This window comes from Cyclopterus lumpus, chromosome 21 (assembly GCF_009769545.1).
Source record: "Cyclopterus lumpus isolate fCycLum1 chromosome 21, fCycLum1.pri, whole genome shotgun sequence".
Taxonomy (NCBI): domain Eukaryota; kingdom Metazoa; phylum Chordata; class Actinopteri; order Perciformes; family Cyclopteridae; genus Cyclopterus; species Cyclopterus lumpus.
Window position 1 is genome coordinate 4136315 of NC_046986.1, and position 16470 is coordinate 4152784.

General features: G+C 46.0%; 1 protein-coding gene and 1 long non-coding RNA gene across 2 annotated transcripts; both read right to left on the reverse strand.

Annotated features, from left to right (window-relative positions):
* Positions 1 to 2589: 2589 nt before the first annotated feature.
* On the reverse strand, positions 2590 to 3719 carry LOC117750906. Its single transcript, XR_004611828.1, has 3 exons — positions 3640 to 3719; positions 3401 to 3567; positions 2590 to 2962 (listed from the first exon to the last, which is right to left on the reverse strand). It is a non-coding gene; the product is annotated as an uncharacterized LOC117750906 (long non-coding RNA).
* Positions 3720 to 9625: 5906 nt separating this feature from the next.
* On the reverse strand, positions 9626 to 10999 carry LOC117750903 (trace amine-associated receptor 13c-like). The gene is made up of 2 exons (XM_034562341.1): positions 10827 to 10999; positions 9626 to 10640 (listed from the first exon to the last, which is right to left on the reverse strand). The coding sequence occupies exons 1-2, from the start codon at positions 10997 to 10999 to the stop codon at positions 9824 to 9826; spliced, it is 990 nt and encodes a 329-aa protein (XP_034418232.1). The 3' UTR covers positions 9626 to 9823.
* Positions 11000 to 16470: the final 5471 nt, after the last annotated feature.

The window sequence follows — 16470 nt, forward strand, 5'->3', positions numbered from 1 at the left end:
TTGCTTGTAATCTTGCTTGTTTCCTTCAGACTTTGCATTAGTCAGTACTAGAAAGACCAACGCTTTGCTCCAGTGTAATATCTGTATCTCAACAACTCCCCGATGCATTGTCGTAAAGGTAGTCGATCATGGCCTCCAGAGGACAAAGCTGACTGACTTTTCCTCTGTAGCCGAAATAAGGTTATACGGTGGTTGTGGAGGAAAGCGCTAACCATTTCTGTGAGTATCGTGACCACCGATTGGACACTCACACCAACTTCACGGAAACGATTGGCCAGCCGTGCAGAGGCGATAGAGGAGTCGGGGTTTGTGCTTCTGTCGCTTTTCATGTGAACAGCTGACACGTCTTTCAGGAGAGACCATCTCAGGATCTGCACCGTTACCACAGGGCAGCGACCAGCGTTTCCGAAAAGTGAAACCTACGCAAAAGTGCCTCAAACGTGCATTCTTTGTCATGGCCACCAGGGTCTATGCTTCATGTGTTAAAGCTACATTCTCTCTCCATGGGACGACTCCTCTGGTTGTATAGAAGTCTATGCTTCATGTGTTAAAGCTGCATTCTCTCTACTGACCACCAGGGGGCGACTCCTCTAGTTGTATAGAAGTCTATGCTTCATGTGTTAAAGCTGCATTCTCTCTACTGACCACCAGGGGGCGACTCCTCTAGTTGTATAGAAGTCTATGCTTCATGTCTTAAAGCTGCATTCTCTCTTCTGACCACCAGGGGGCGACTCCTCTGATTGTATGGAAGTCTATGCTTCATGTATTAAAGCTGCATTCTCTCTCCTGACCACAAGGGGGCGACTCCTCTGATTGTATAGAAGTCTATGCTTCATGTGTTAAAGCTGCATTCTCTCTTCTGACCACCAGGGGGCGACTCCTCTGATTGTATGGAAGTCTATGCTTCATGTATTAAAGCTGCATTCTCTCTCCTGACCACAAGGGGGCGACTCCTCTGGTTGTATAGAAGTCTATGCTTCATGTGTTAAAGCTGCATTCTCTCTCCTGACCACAAGGGGGCGACTCCTCTGGTTGTATAGAAGTCTATGATTCATGTGTTAAAGCTGCATTCTCTCTCCTGACCACCAGGGGGCGACCCCTCTGGTTGTATAGATGTCTATGCTACATGTGTTAAAGCTGCATTCTCTCTCCTGACCACCAGGGGGCGACTCCTCTGGTTGTATAGAAGTCTATGCTTCATGAGTTAAAGCTGCATTCTCTCTACTGACCACCAGGGGGCGACTCCTCTGGTTGTATAGAAGTCTATATAAATGACTCTACTTCTCTTGATTCCCTCAGTAAACATTGTAAACATTTCCGAAAAGTGAAACCTACGCAAAAGTGCCTCAAACGTGCATTCTTTGTCATGGCCACCAGGGTCTATGCTTCATGTGTTAAAGCTACATTCTCTCTCCATGGGACGACTCCTCTGGTTGTATAGAAGTCTATGCTTCATGTGTTAAAGCTGCATTCTCTCTACTGACCACCAGGGGGCGACTCCTCTAGTTGTATAGAAGTCTATGCTTCATGTGTTAAAGCTGCATTCTCTCTACTGACCACCAGGGGGCGACTCCTCTAGTTGTATAGAAGTCTATGCTTCATGTCTTAAAGCTGCATTCTCTCTTCTGACCACCAGGGGGCGACTCCTCTGATTGTATGGAAGTCTATGCTTCATGTATTAAAGCTGCATTCTCTCTCCTGACCACAAGGGGGCGACTCCTCTGATTGTATAGAAGTCTATGCTTCATGTGTTAAAGCTGCATTCTCTCTTCTGACCACCAGGGGGCGACTCCTCTGATTGTATGGAAGTCTATGCTTCATGTATTAAAGCTGCATTCTCTCTCCTGACCACAAGGGGGCGACTCCTCTGGTTGTATAGAAGTCTATGCTTCATGTGTTAAAGCTGCATTCTCTCTCCTGACCACAAGGGGGCGACTCCTCTGGTTGTATAGAAGTCTATGATTCATGTGTTAAAGCTGCATTCTCTCTCCTGACCACCAGGGGGCGACCCCTCTGGTTGTATAGATGTCTATGCTACATGTGTTAAAGCTGCATTCTCTCTCCTGACCACCAGGGGGCGACTCCTCTGGTTGTATAGAAGTCTATGCTTCATGAGTTAAAGCTGCATTCTCTCTACTGACCACCAGGGGGCGACTCCTCTGGTTGTATAGAAGTCTATATAAATGACTCTACTTCTCTTGATTCCCTCAGTAAACATTGTAAACATGAGTTTTTGGTCTCAATCTCTAGTTTAAAGTCTTCTTCAATACAGCACGATGTTCATTTAGTAAATTATGTTTCTTACATAAGTTATCTTCATATTTTCACCCCGTTATCTCTATGACCGCTGATTTTTCTGAGCCTAGTACTGACATACTTATGGTACAGAAGGTGCTAGAAGACAGAAACAGGAAATGTTCTCACACGTTAGCGGGAGCCTGAAAAGTCAGACAGTAAAATGTGGCAACTTTTGGGTTGAAAAAAAACCATCAGAAAATTTAATTTTTTATATCTCAAGCTGAATCTGAGGAAGTCGTTCATACTTTTTGTCTCAAACAGATTACTGACAACAACTGCATTGCCCTGTGCTTGATTACCAAACAAACAATTGGAGGGTTTTAATAATAATATTCTGTCTCTTGAAAAGCGCTATATAAATGAAAGTCTTTCAGCTTTGTAATACAGTGTGTGTTTACAACACACACTGTATTACTAAGACATAAGTAAGATATCCACAGACACCAAATATATCATTTTCTATAGCTGTGGTATAAAAAACAAAAACAACCTCAATCAAAACAGAGGTGATATTTCATAACATGGTCAATGCTGACCCCTGTGTTCCTCGGCTTTGGGGGGGGGGGTTTACTCAGTGGGTGTTTCATGCAAAGTGTCAACATGGAAGTGCAGCAGCAGGTACCGGTCCGACTGCCTCCCTCCGCCCTCGTTCCCACTGTCGGGCCTGCAAATAGAAAAACACAGCGATAAACTAAAAGGTGATAGTTCCCTTTTTCTTTTTTATTAGAGAGAGTAACAGCAAAGAAGGACAGAGGAGAGGACTCCGTTCAATACGGTTGTGGGAGCTCAGGGAAGGATTTAGCCTGCATCGCGAAGGCGTTACTGCTGTGTGGCAATCTGATTTAACTCATTTTGGACATTTGGACCATTAAAGCATCGCATTAGCTGACATTATTTTAAAGTCTTAATAGATTTTCAAAATCCTACTGATTTTTTTATGATTTAAACCGTGTCAAATATGGTATTTAGTTTAAAGTCCAGGTTGTGTGGGCTAAATTGTAACTTTCTGCATCCATCAGTGACAACTGTTGCTAGTACTAAATACATAAAATAACAACAATAAAAAGTGTAAATTAAAAAAATCAAATAATAATGTTCTGACCTGGAAGTAGATAACGATGATGAGTACAAACAGGACCAGTATCACCAGTACAACCACAGGAACACTGACTGGTGCCGACCTCTCATCACCTTCCTCCTCCTCCTCCTCATCATCACCCCGGTGTGCAATCTGTCCCTGAGCCGCCGGCACGGGACAGTCGGAGCTGCCTGTGGACAAAAAGGAAATGGGAGAGTGAGACTGAGAGTGAGACAGGAAGGTCTCGGTGCGGGCCGTCCCACCTAAGACGTGAACCAGCGTGCCGTTGCCGGTGAGCCGCCGGTACGGCGGCGGGAAGAAGATCTCGATGTCGCAGCGGTACGAATCCGTGTCCGCGGCCCTCAGTCCGGTCACCGTCACCTCCACGGCGCCCTCTGTCATCTGAGCCGAGCACTGCACCTGAAACACACGTTTCGGCCCAGTTTCATTCCATGCAGATAACAAATGGTCTTTTTTTTTTTTATATATATCGTGATATATTAATATATTACTGTCAAGTGGAACAACGGCAAATAGGAGGCTACACACGGAAAATAAAGGATTCCAAATATACTTTTATGAATTATATAATATAATAATAATAATAAAAATGGTGTTGGTTGTAGAAGATGATCATTCTCTTGGTTCTCTTATGAATTATATTATAAGAATAATAAGAATAATAAAAATGTTGTTGTCTGTAGAAGATGATGATTCTCTGGGTTCTTTTATGAATTATATAATATAATAATAATAATAAAAATGGTGTTGGCTGTAGTAGATGATGATTCTCTTGGTTCTCTTATGAATTATATAATAATAATAATAATAATAATAATTGTTTTTGAATGCAATTTGTTTTGAGGCTTTTATTATATAGAGCACTTTTAATTGCCTTGTGGCTGTAATCAGTAAACTTGCCTCAAGTATTTGGTTAATTCATGACTATCTAAGAGAAGATCAAAGTTCAGGGAATATCATTATAGAATATGTATTAACTGTTAAACATCAGGACTGTGTGTGTGGTTGGATCAGAATTAATCAAGTGACATCATCATTTTCCCATGTTCATAAAATCTCTCTCGTGAAATATGCAAAACTGTAGTAACTTTGTGTTTTTTGACGCAGGACGGCCGTCTGTTACCAGGAAGCCGGTACACAACATGTCCTCTAAGATGTCCTCCCTCTAGTTTGAGTTGTAATGCGTTACCGTCCGCCCACCCTCACGCTCACCCCTCCCTGGTGCTCCACGGCTGGCTCCCTCTGCCCGGTGAGGGTGAGGATGGACGAGCAGGCCTCCCGGGCGCCGTAGAGGCCTTTGAGCAGAGTGACGCGCAGCTCCTCGGGGTCGGGGTGAGGGTAAGGCGGGGTGAGGTCGTGGGAGGGTCGCGGTTGGACCAGGCACTTCACCTGCGCCTCCCCGTTGGCGCTCACCACTCTGTAGGGCTGGATGACCTTCAAAGCTGGGGGAGGAGACGGGGAAGGTCGGGTGGAGGCAGATAAAAGAGAAGTCAGAGAGTTTTGACCCCATGATTATACACTTTATTTTTAAGGGTAAAACATCCATCCATCCATCCATTATCACCCGCTTATCCGAGTCGGGTCGCGATGGCAGCAGGTTCAGCAGGCCGACCCAGGCTTCCCTCTCACCCGCAACACTTTCCAGCTCATTTTGGGGGATCCCGAGGCGTTCCAAGGCCAGCCGGGAGATATAATCCCTCCAGATCCCTCCGAGATACTTGAACTCCTTCGCTTGGGGTAGGCAGTTTGCCCCCACCTGGAGGGAGCAATCCGCCGGTTTCCGGCAGAGCACCATGGCCTCAGATTTGGAGGTGCTAACTCTCATCCCTGCTGCTTCGCACTCGGCTGCAAAACGCCCCAGTGTTCGACAAGCGGTCGGAGCCTCCTCTCCAGCACCCTGGCATAAGCTTTTCCCGGGAGGCTGAGCAGTGTGATACCACGATAGTTCGAGCACACTCTCCGGTCCCCCTTCTTGAAGATGGGAACCACCACCCCGGTCTGCCAGTCCATGGGCACTGTTCCCGACCCCCATCCGACACTGAAAAGGCGTGTCAACCAAGACAGCCCAACAATGTCCAGCGCTTTCAGCATCTCAGGGCGGATCTCATCCACCCCTGGCGCCTTGCCACCAAGGAGCTTTTTGACTACCTTAGCGACCTCTGCCAGGGATATGGGTGAAACCACCCCAAAGTCTTCCGGCGCTGTCCCCTCTCCGGGGGACATATTGGCCGGGTTTAGGAGTTCCTCAAAGTGCTCTTTCCACCGCCCGACGATGTTCCCAGTCCGGGTCAGCAGTTCCCCCCCCCTGCTGAGAACAGCCTGGGGTAGACCCTGCTTTCCCTTCCTGAGCCGTCGGATGGTTTGCCAGAACTTCCTTGAGGCCAATCGAAAGTCCTTCTCCATGGCCTCCCCGAACTCCTCCCATGCCCGAGTTTTAGCCTCCGCGACCATCGCAGCTGCAGCCCTTCTGGCCCGCCGGTACCCGTCAGCTGCTTCAGGAGACCCCTGGGCCAGCCAGGTCCGAAAGGCCTCCTTCTTCAGTTTGACGGCTTCCCTCACCCCCGGTGTCCACCACCGGGTTCTCGGGTTGCCGCCACGACAGGCACCGATGACCTTCCAGCCACAGCCCCGAGCAGCCGCGTCCACAATAGAGGCTTTGAACAAGGTCCACTCGGATTCCATGTCCCCAGCCTCCCTCGGGATTTGTGAGAAGTTCTTCCGGAGGTGGGAGTTGAAGACCTCCCGGACAGGATCCTCTGCCAGACGTTCCCAGTTCACCCTCACTACACGTTTGGGCTTGCCAGGTCTTTCTAGCCGACTCCCCCGCCATCTGATCCAACTCACCACCAGGTGGTGATCAGTTGACAGCTCTGCTCCTCTCTTCACCCGAGTGTCCAAGACATACCGCCACAGATCAGATGATACGATTACAAAGTCGATCATTGATCTCCGGCCTAAGGTGTTCTGGTACCAGGTAAACTTATGAGCCACCTTATGTTCGAACATGGTGTTCATTATGGACAAACTGTGGCTAGCACAGAAGTCCAACAACAAAACACCATTCGGGTTCAGATCGGGCAAGCCGTTCCTCCTAATCATGCCCCGCCAGGTTTCTCTGTCATTGCCCACGTGAGCGTTGAAGTCTCCCAGGAGAACTATGGAGTCGGCAGGCGGCGCCCTTTCCAGGACACCTCCCACCGACTCCAAGAAGGTCGGATACTCCGAAATGCTGTTCGGTGCATAAGCACAAACAACAGTCAGAGCCTTACTCCCAGAACCCGTTGGCGCAGGGAGGCGACCCTCTCGTTCCCCGGGGAAACTCCAACACAGCGGCGCTCAGCCACGTCCCTAGAGCTAGTATATGCCGCCGGCGATAGGCCCGCCCAGGTCTCCCGCCTGGCCCGCCGCCCGGTCTACATACCACCCGACCCCGATAATTCTCCCTGCGGGCGTCCACAGGGTGACTGCTGCTCCATGGTGTTTTTTCGGGCTAAGCCCGACAGGGCCCCATGGGCGAAAGCCCGGCCACCAGACGCTCCCCGACGAGCTCCACTCCTGGGTCTGGCTCCGGAAGGGTGCCCCGGTTTCCCTTGTCCGGGCAAGGTAGCTTCAGTCCGTGGGCTGCTGTTCATCAGGGTTTATTGAACCACTCTTAGTCTGGGCTCTCCCCCGAGACCTGTTTGCCTTGGGAAACCCTACCAGGGGCTGATGCCCCGGACAACATAGCTCCCAGGATCACTGAGCCACTCAAACTCCTCCACCACGTTAAGGTGACGATTCATAGGAGGAGAACATAATTAACTTATTATAGCTTTCTGCAAAGGAGCAAAATACTCACTTTAAAGTTTAAAGGTCAGAGGTGGACAGTGGAAAAATGGTCATTGGCTGCTTATTTTTCTTTTTCACAGTTACGTAAAAGATAATAAATGTCATTACTATACTTTATTTTATTTTATTAAAATTAATCAGCTCTGCCAGAGGTGACGTACAAAAATCCTAAAGAACTCTGCACACCCACACGTCACTTCCTGTGTTTAAAGATGAAGGTCGTGTGGTTCCACAGCAGCGCTGCAGGTTCACGCACGTTCTCCACATATCAAAATAAAATAACAACCCGACACTATTTAACAGTTAAACGTTTGACATGTCGTTTAATGGCGTTCCCGCACATGAGAAAAAAGTATTTCTGTATTTGCTGCTCTTAAATTAAATTTAAATGAATTCAAGTCCAAAATAAAAGGACAGTTTGCACAAGCAAACCCTAAAATTAAAGCCATTTCGATTAAATGTTTATGAATAATTGGTCGAAGTACAATACAGAGCAGTTTTTTTGCTCCCTTTCTCTACAAAGTGGGGATTTTCGATAGTGCGAGTGTCCACTTAAAATGTTATGATGTTATGTGTAAATCTGTAAGTAGATAAAGTTAAAATAGAGCCAACTGTAAGATGTAAATGTGTTAAGTCTAATATTAAGATGTGACAAACAGAAACGGCATGAATGGTAAAGTATTGGTTTCTATTTTACCACCACAAGGACCTCAATCTAACAGAGCTGAGGGGCAATGACAGCAAAAGCCCACTAAGGGACTTGGGGACAGCCAGCAGAGCCTTGCCTGTGGATCTCAGGCTGTGCTCTGCTCAGAGGGGGCAGCAGTTCAGCAATGTAACTGGGAGCTAAACCGGTAATGGCTTTAAAGGTTCAATACTAAAATGTATTCTAAAACCTACCAGTACTGGGGTTTTGAAGAACTTTTTATCTAGTATTAAATCCATCAGCAAAAGGCGTGAGATGGTTTGTAGGTTAAACCCTGTGATTACTAGATAAATATATACAGTATGTTATTTGGGTTATACAGTGGAAATTATAGGTTCAATTTAACAAAACACCTTGCATAATCATAGTATTATTATTACATGAATATATTATTGAAAACACACATTTTGCTTATGATTATGTCCTGTTCGAGACATATTTGTATAATTCAGTCAAACTCATGCACAAAGATGAAATAGACAAGGCGTATATCACTTTATTAAAAAGAGAGACAAGCGACAGAGAAAGGGCCAAGCAGTATACAGACTATTTTCAGATTATAGTTTGGATCAGTCATTGCAACATTTAACTTGATTCTTATGTAATACAGCTAAACAAATAATGTATACTAATGCCCACTCACATGGTTTTAAATTGTTTTGTTTTACAATATTTGCTATTTAAACATCTTACATGCACATATTTAAGTCAAAGAAATAATTTCTGGACTTGCGTATATATTTATATAAAAACAGGGTTAATGAGGTTTGAGCTATAGGGTTTATTGTGTAGCCACGGAAATAACATTTAATAAATAGCTTTTCGGTGAAATCCACCCAAAATGATTTGCAATTGTGACTGATACTTGTAGAGAGAGAGGGTTGTTAAGGTTTGTTACGTCATCTCAGGCAAAGATGGTAGCCTTCTGGTCTGCAGGACTAAGAAGAAATAAAACGTGACCAAAACTGCAATTCGAATAAAGCGATGTGCCGATAAGAGTGTGACAGGGAAGAGAGACGGCGTCAATGTATCTCTGTGTTTCTGTGACAGAGGGAGGGGAAAAGAGATTCAGGCTGTGTGAGAAAAAGTGTTGTTTAACATTTTCTCCAATTTACATTTAAATCATCAGTATTCTAGTCTTCATTCTTATGTTGCGTTCGGACCAAAAACATTGCACATTTTTCTCGAGAGTAGATTCCATGGAAAGTCAATGCACAGACGCGAATGGATGTCAATATTCGCAACGCTTTTGGTGTGAACGCAGCATTAGAATGCGTAAGGCCTCAAGGCAATCAATATTTATTTTTTTCTCTCCTGACTTCAGAAGTTGTAAGGATTTACAAACTTGCATTTTAGGTCATTATTACTATTGTTTGGCCACCATTCAAGTGCATGTGCCATCATCCGGTGGCCAAAACATCGAAAGCTTATTTTCTTATCAGAGTCAAGGTACATTGGAGTGATTTTGTAAACTTGCGTGAGAGAGAACAGATTTTATTTCCCCTCACACTGTGTGGTCCAACCAAACTGAGGATAATTAAGTACAGTTGCTGATCAGTTTCACAACTACAATGTGCTTCAAACAAAACTGTCTAATATATTTACAAAAATATCAGAGATAGGATACCTCTGACTTTCAAATGTTGGAACAGATTAACAGAAATAAATGTTTACATATATCTGTGTTTCCTACCATCATTGTTGTGGAAATCATTGTCAATAACAATTGTGAGGAATAATTAACATTAATGTGTGATCAGTCACTTTACATACATTATTGTAATTAAAAGGTTATCTGTGAAACTTTGTTATTCAGGAAGTTTGTATCAAACAAGTAGCCCTTCGTACTATTGTTTACACTTTCAGTTTCAAAAAGGTTGGTGACCCCTGCTCTACAGCATGTTGGTCTGACATGAGCCAGGCTGCAGTATCTTAAGAGTAACAATGAGCTTGATAGATTTTCTAAACCAGGGGTAAAAAAAGGCATAGATCACAGGGTTAAGACAGGAGTTGAAATAGAACAGACAAATTACAAAGGCAGCAGATGAGGCATTAAACAAGGTGTCCTGGCCTGTGAGTACAACACAATAATATGGGCAGATGCACAATAGAAACACAACAATAACAACACCCAGAGTTCTGGCTGCTTTCATTTCAGATTTTTTAGCAGTTACAGTCACTGAACACTTGAGATGTAAAGATGCAATCTGAGAGCGCATGGCACGAGCCTGAGACACAGCCACCACAAAAACTCTCATATACAGAACTATGATGACAGTGACAGGACCAATGAAGGACAAAAAAATATCTAGAAGTCCAGCAGTGTAGTTAATAAAAATGACACACTCTCCTAAGCAGGAATTATACCTGACTGGTTGTTCCAGGTTATTCTTCAGCATCAGACTGTTAAGGAAAATAGAAAATATCCAACACAGACAAACACAGACTTGAACTCTTTTTTGTGTGACTTTGTGGGGATAATGTAGAGGATCACAAATAGCCACATATCGGTCAACTGCTATGAGAACCATGGTTCCTATTGAAGCAGAGGCAATAATATAACTCAAAACAGTATACAAAGTACACATGAGGTCACCGAGGAACCAGCAGCCGTCTATGACCACAATTTGAAAAAACAAAAGGGGGCCCACGAGAGAATCTGAGACAGCCAGAGAGAAGAGGAGGAGGTTGGTGGGTGTGTGGAGCTGCCTGGAGAGATAAGAGAACAACATGCTGATCATTATTGGTAGCTTAAATTGTGATTAAAAGATAAAAGCAATGACTGAAACACATAAACATATTTCCCTGAAAGATATGTTATTATGTTTTCTTTCGTTCCATCAACCATTTCCTTTCTGTATACCAATTTTACAAAGAGGTAAAACATTTGAATACCTGAAGTGGGAGATGGAGATGATGACCAACAGGTTGAGAGTCACAGTGAGCAGAGAGATGGAGGGCAGTAAAATGTGAATGAGCAAAGATAGAGAGTGAGGACGCATGTTCTTCCTGCAGGAGGAGTTGAGGAGTTGTGGAAAGCAAAGTTCGGCTTCTTCAAGGGTTTCCATTCTCAGGAAGAGACGAGATGATGCTGAGCTCGTCAGACAACTGATTGATCTATTTTTTTCCTCCACATCCTCCTTCTTTTACTCTGGTGACAACTTAGTGACATCAGTCGGAGTGACTGAACTTCCCCCTGACTGTTTCATCTATCTTCATTGGATGTTTTCCTGTATTTCCCCTCCACTTTTTTCCTTTTTTTCCTAAACAATTACAATTTCCATCATACTCTTCAACGGGGAACAGCAAGGCACATCACATTGCAAAGTTTCATTTATTTTCGTCTTGGACAGTCGTGACCAAGACGAAAATAAGGGAGAGCACAGCGTCTGGTTACTATCATGCCATGAACCTGAAAAAGCTATAGATAAAAGCATATTTTCAAACCTTTTGCAATAAAGAGGTTCAACTTGATGGGTTCTGAGTTATGTCATGTGTTGTTGAACTTATGCCCCTGCACTAATTCCCTGCTTCCCCACCTCAATAGTTTTCTCTGATCACTACTCAGGAAACCCCTTTATATGTTTCTGATCTCCAGTCAGCTCTGCCAGGTTGCATCTGCACCTTCAGGCCCCCAATTGCTCAGACAACAAGATTCATCTTCAGCTGGTCGCTTGTCCCATTCTCCGGCTGGATGTCCCCTTTCCCCTCTTGTTAATCTGCCAATTAGCTCTTCTATTAGACTCCTAAATGTCCCACTCTCCCTCAAACACATTCTTACTCTCAATTCTTCAAATTGAAATGCTTGGTCAGTGGTGCTACAAACTATGACACTCTAAGACAAGGTACCCCTCTCGTGTCAGTTTTGGACGCATCAGGGACAGTGTCAGTTTCCTGCATTGTGACTTGTTAAAATCCAATTCCTTGTTCACAGTACAGTTTCTCCTTGTCACATACATACAGTCTCATTTCAAAATAAACTTGAAATGTTGGGTTACTTAGTTTTTAGGTTTATTTGTACAACAAAAGTGCTTGGTTCTGGATTAAGTCATAAAATACTTAAGACAATTTATAAAAATAAGTAAATGAAGACTTGGTTTCCAGCAAAACACAATAAGTAGTCTACTGAGTGAAAGGCCAGTGTTTGTTTGACCATTCGAACCACAGTTCCCACTTACCCTACACATACGTTCTCACTCTTTATACTTCGTCAGTTGCTCGGACTGTCTAATAATGATGCAGATGGGTCTACTTTGGTTTATGTCTCTCCCCTATATAATCTACAGTAGGGACGGCGAAGCGAGAGAGGAGAGCAGGGACACATTCTGCCTGAGCGGGCAGACAAGATACGACAATCGGCCTATGGAGGAACCAGACCCAGCAGGTGCGCTCGGGAAGGACGCCGAGAGTGCACTGCCAGAGAAAGCATGAAAGTGTAGCAACCAATAAAGCAGCGTGTTGAGAACGCTATCTTGACTGCGGAGTATCTTTGTTCTGGGGAAGACTCGCGGGGCAACAAGAACCTGTTACACGGTGTTATGTGGTATATTTTTTCAAGTAGACATCCAACAACCAAGGTTAATAAACATATTTGGACTGGGTTGTAAACGCAACAAAGACTAACTAGAAGTAGTTGCTTCCTTATTTCCTGTTTCTGTGATTCTGCTGTAACTCGGTTTTGGGAATGACTCTACCCTCCAAGCCAAGTCTGTAGGTTCTGTTTGTTCTTTATGTCTGCCGGCAAACTTCCTGTGTAGTGCCATTTGTGCTTCTGGCCTCTTGTTCCATGTCCTGAGCTGCTCCACCAATCTCAGTCAACACAATCACATCATCTGCAAAAAGCAGAAAAGTAAGGTCATCAAACTGGATTATCGCTTAACTCTGGCTGCACCTTAAGATCCTATCCATCTCTGTGATGCCCTGCCCTGATAAGTTGCAACTGTCTGAATGTTGTGTGAGGTGTGCACAATCTCACTGCACATTCATCCTTGATACATACCAGTTAATGTCAGGAAAAGGGCATACTGATATATTTTGTTCGTACACATCAGAATACATTTAAGGTCTGTCAGGCAGTCTCCCCCCGATCTTATTTAACTCACCACAGTTCAGTTTACAGCTTAACCCGAGTGTCCAAGGCATATGGCGACAGATCTGATAATATGATCACAAAATCCATCATTGATCTTTAGCAAAAGGTGTTCTAGTACCAAGTGCCTTCATGAATCACCCTCTGCTATAACCTGGTGTTTCTTATGGCCAATCCATAACTGGCACATAAGTCCAGTAACAAAGCAGCACTGGTTTTCACACTGAGCAAGCGATTCATCCCAATCCTCCCCCTTCAGGTTCCTCTATCATTGCCCATGTGTTGAAGACCTCCGGCAGAAGTAGAATGTCCCTCCAGATAAATCGCCTCTCCAGGAGTTTGGTTCCCACCAATTCGACCACTGTGGTCCAGACCTTCATATTTCTGACTCAAAACAACTTGAATTTGATGGAAAAGATATTGTACAATTCCCAGATTACCGTGCTTATTTGTCATTGCTTAAGTGTAGGTAAGTGGGTGTTGACGTAAGGAAGGATTGTGGCAGTGGGGTGTGGTTAGACTCAGCTGTAGAGTGGGTGGAGCGGGGGTGTGGCTCAGGGAACAGTGCCGGAATGATGTCTAATCAGTCTCAGCTGGGACTGAGGGTTAATCAGCCTCAGCTGGGGTTAATCGGGTTGTCTCTTCTCAATAAAGAGCAGGAGGGACTGAGAGGCGAGAGGAAAGAGCGAGGAGCGTCACCAAGCCTGTATGTGTGTTTGTTGGTCATAAAAGCATTTTGGAACTACCTCAAGCTGTGTGCTGCCTCTGTGCAAGTCCGAGACTCACCGGGTAACAGGGAAACCTGTTACAGTGGAGCCCAACGTGGGGCACAGATGGAACACCGAGAGCAGCAGCCGGAGGGGCCGAGCCAGCCGATCGTGGCGATGGCGCAGATGCTGGCAGGGATCGCGAGATGCAGAGGGACCAGGCGGAGATGAACCGTCAGTTCATGGGGGAGCTTCAGATCCAGACGGAGAGGCAAGCGTTCACCCTGGAGCAGCTCGTAGCCCGGACAGCTGCGGTTCCACCGCCGGCGGCTTCCTCCACGGTTATAGACGTGGCCCTTCATCGGATGACGGCAGGGGACGATGCCCAGTCCTTCCTCGACTCTTTCGAGGCAACAGTGGAGGCGTGTGGCTGGCCTGCTGCCGAGTGGGCGGTCCGGCTCTTGCCTCTGCATGCTGGGGAGGCTCAGACAGCGGCCCTGGGAGTCCCCCCGGCAGCCAGGTAGAGATATCCGAATGTGCGCAAGGTGGTGATCGACCGGATGAGCCTGTCCCCAGAGGACCACCAGCGGAGGTTCCGTGAGGCCAGGCTCGTCCTCGAGCACTTTGTGGGCGGATTACCGTCCGGAACCTCGGCGTGGGTCCGCTGCCACCGGCCGTCGCTGCTGGTGACTGCCATCACCGTAGCGGAGGACCACGTGGCGGTTCATTCACCTGATCAGGGGGACAGCGGTCTCATGCCGGCTTCGTTCCGGCCAACACCTGCCCCGCGGAGGAGGCTACCCACACAGGCCCTGGCGGGGTCGACGCCGGCACAGTGTCCGGCACCCCTCCCGCGGGTCCCCGAGCTACCGCCCACCGACAGCACCGGCACTCTTCCTGACCTACAGGGGGGTTCTCGAACACCAGGGCAGGAGTGTTGGAGGTGCGGGCTGCCCGCATGGTGCAGGCGATGGTGGATTCGGGCTGTACGCAGTCTATGATCCACCAGAGCCTGGTTCGACCCGGGACATTGATGGAGGCATTGTGGGTGAAGATAATTTGTGTGCATGGGGACGTTCACGAGTATCCTATGGTGTCAGTGGAAATTAGATACGGGGGGAAATAAATGCGATATCTGCGCTGTGCTCAGCGGCGACGCGAGGCCGGCCGACACTGCAGACGGGGAGGGGGAACTGGCGGAGCCTCCCGTGGAGACTCCACCGGCTCCTGAGTTTCACTCCATGGAAGATTTTCCGCTTGAGCAGTCTCGGGACGACATTTTACGCTCATTGATGGTCACCTTGTGCGCCCTGACGCAGCGCAGTCATATCCGTATTTTTCATTGATTAGGGACAGACTGTACAGAGTGAGCCGTGACGCTCAGACAGGCCATTAATCTGTCTGTCTGAGAGGGACTGAGAGGCGAGAGGGAGGAGAGAGGAGCCGTCACTGAGCCTGTATGGTGATTGTTGCAAATAAAAGCATTGTGAACTACATCGAGCCATCTTGCTGCCTCTGTTTAAGTCTGCGACTCACCGGGTAACAGGGAAACTTGTTACAGTGAGCCACTACATTATCCCTACAAAGTCACACAAAAAAGAGTTCAAGTCTGTGTTGTTCTGCGTTGGATATTTTCTGCTTTATTTTCTGAAGAATAACCTGGAACAACCAGGCAGGTTCTGCTTAGGAGAGTGTGTAATTGTCATTAACTACATTGCTGGACTTGCAGATATTGTTTTGACTTTTATTGTCCCTTTCAGTGTCATCATAGTTCAACTGGCTCAGTTATAGGTATGTCTACAGACAATAGACCTAACAATACGGTTGTGGATGCTCCCCCGCGCAAGAGAAGGCGAGCTGATAATGGGATGGTGACACTCATCGCTTGCATCAAGGCCGGTGATAGGATAGTAGCGGGTGATGATGAGGAGCCTGATGATGATGATGATGATGATGTTTTTGTTGGGAGACGACGTGGGTTCATATCTGTGAAAGATTGGCAACAGTTTCGGTCAGTTGTCTTTGTGGATCTTGATCAGCCTGGTTTTCGAGAGTCTCTTTATGTGGCTCAGTGGTACAGTGCTGCAGGGCCAAAAATGCACCATCTTACAGCAGATCGGTATAACAGACGGACGGACGTTTTTTTTTTCTTAAGTGTCTTTGAAGACCGCGAGGTTGTGATTACTAACAGAGGTCTCAAAGGGTGGAGAGAACAACATGCCATCTTACAGATGAAGATAATGACATCTGGTTTCCATTCATTTTCTTTATTCAGTGGTGGTACTGGCCTGCACTGCAAGATGTGTTTAGCCAGATTGATGAGGTGATCAGGAGACAGAGTCAACATGGCTTACAGGCTTGTTAGAAAACGTCTTGTTTACGACAATACTCCGATTGGTTGGCAGGATGTTATATCTGCTGCCTTGTGTAGACTGAAAATCATCCATCATCCAAATTGTTATATTTATATTTATAGTTGTTAAGTGTTATTTTATACAGAACATTAAAATTGTATTGTTTTATATTTCAGACTATGAAAACACAATGACCCCCTCAGCCTGGACCCCTCCCTCTTCTCCTCCTCCATCACTGATGATCTGCTCCCTGCCTGCATCACCTATGACCTTACAAGAGGGAGCGGCCTCCTGCATCGCTACTGTGAATATTCCTCAAGCCTATAACAACTCTCATCTTAGATCTATAAATATGTCCTCAACCACTCGTACAAGATTAATCATCAGAA

Coding starts and splice junctions, on each gene's coding strand:
- LOC117750903 (XM_034562341.1), bottom strand. CDS start 10,999: ATGGAAACCCTTGAAGAAGCCGAACTTTGCTTTCCACAACTCCTCAAC. Junction 10,641..10,826: donor ATCTCCATCTCCCACTTCAG/GTATTCAAATGT, acceptor TTATCTCTCCAG/GCAGCTCCACACACCCACCA.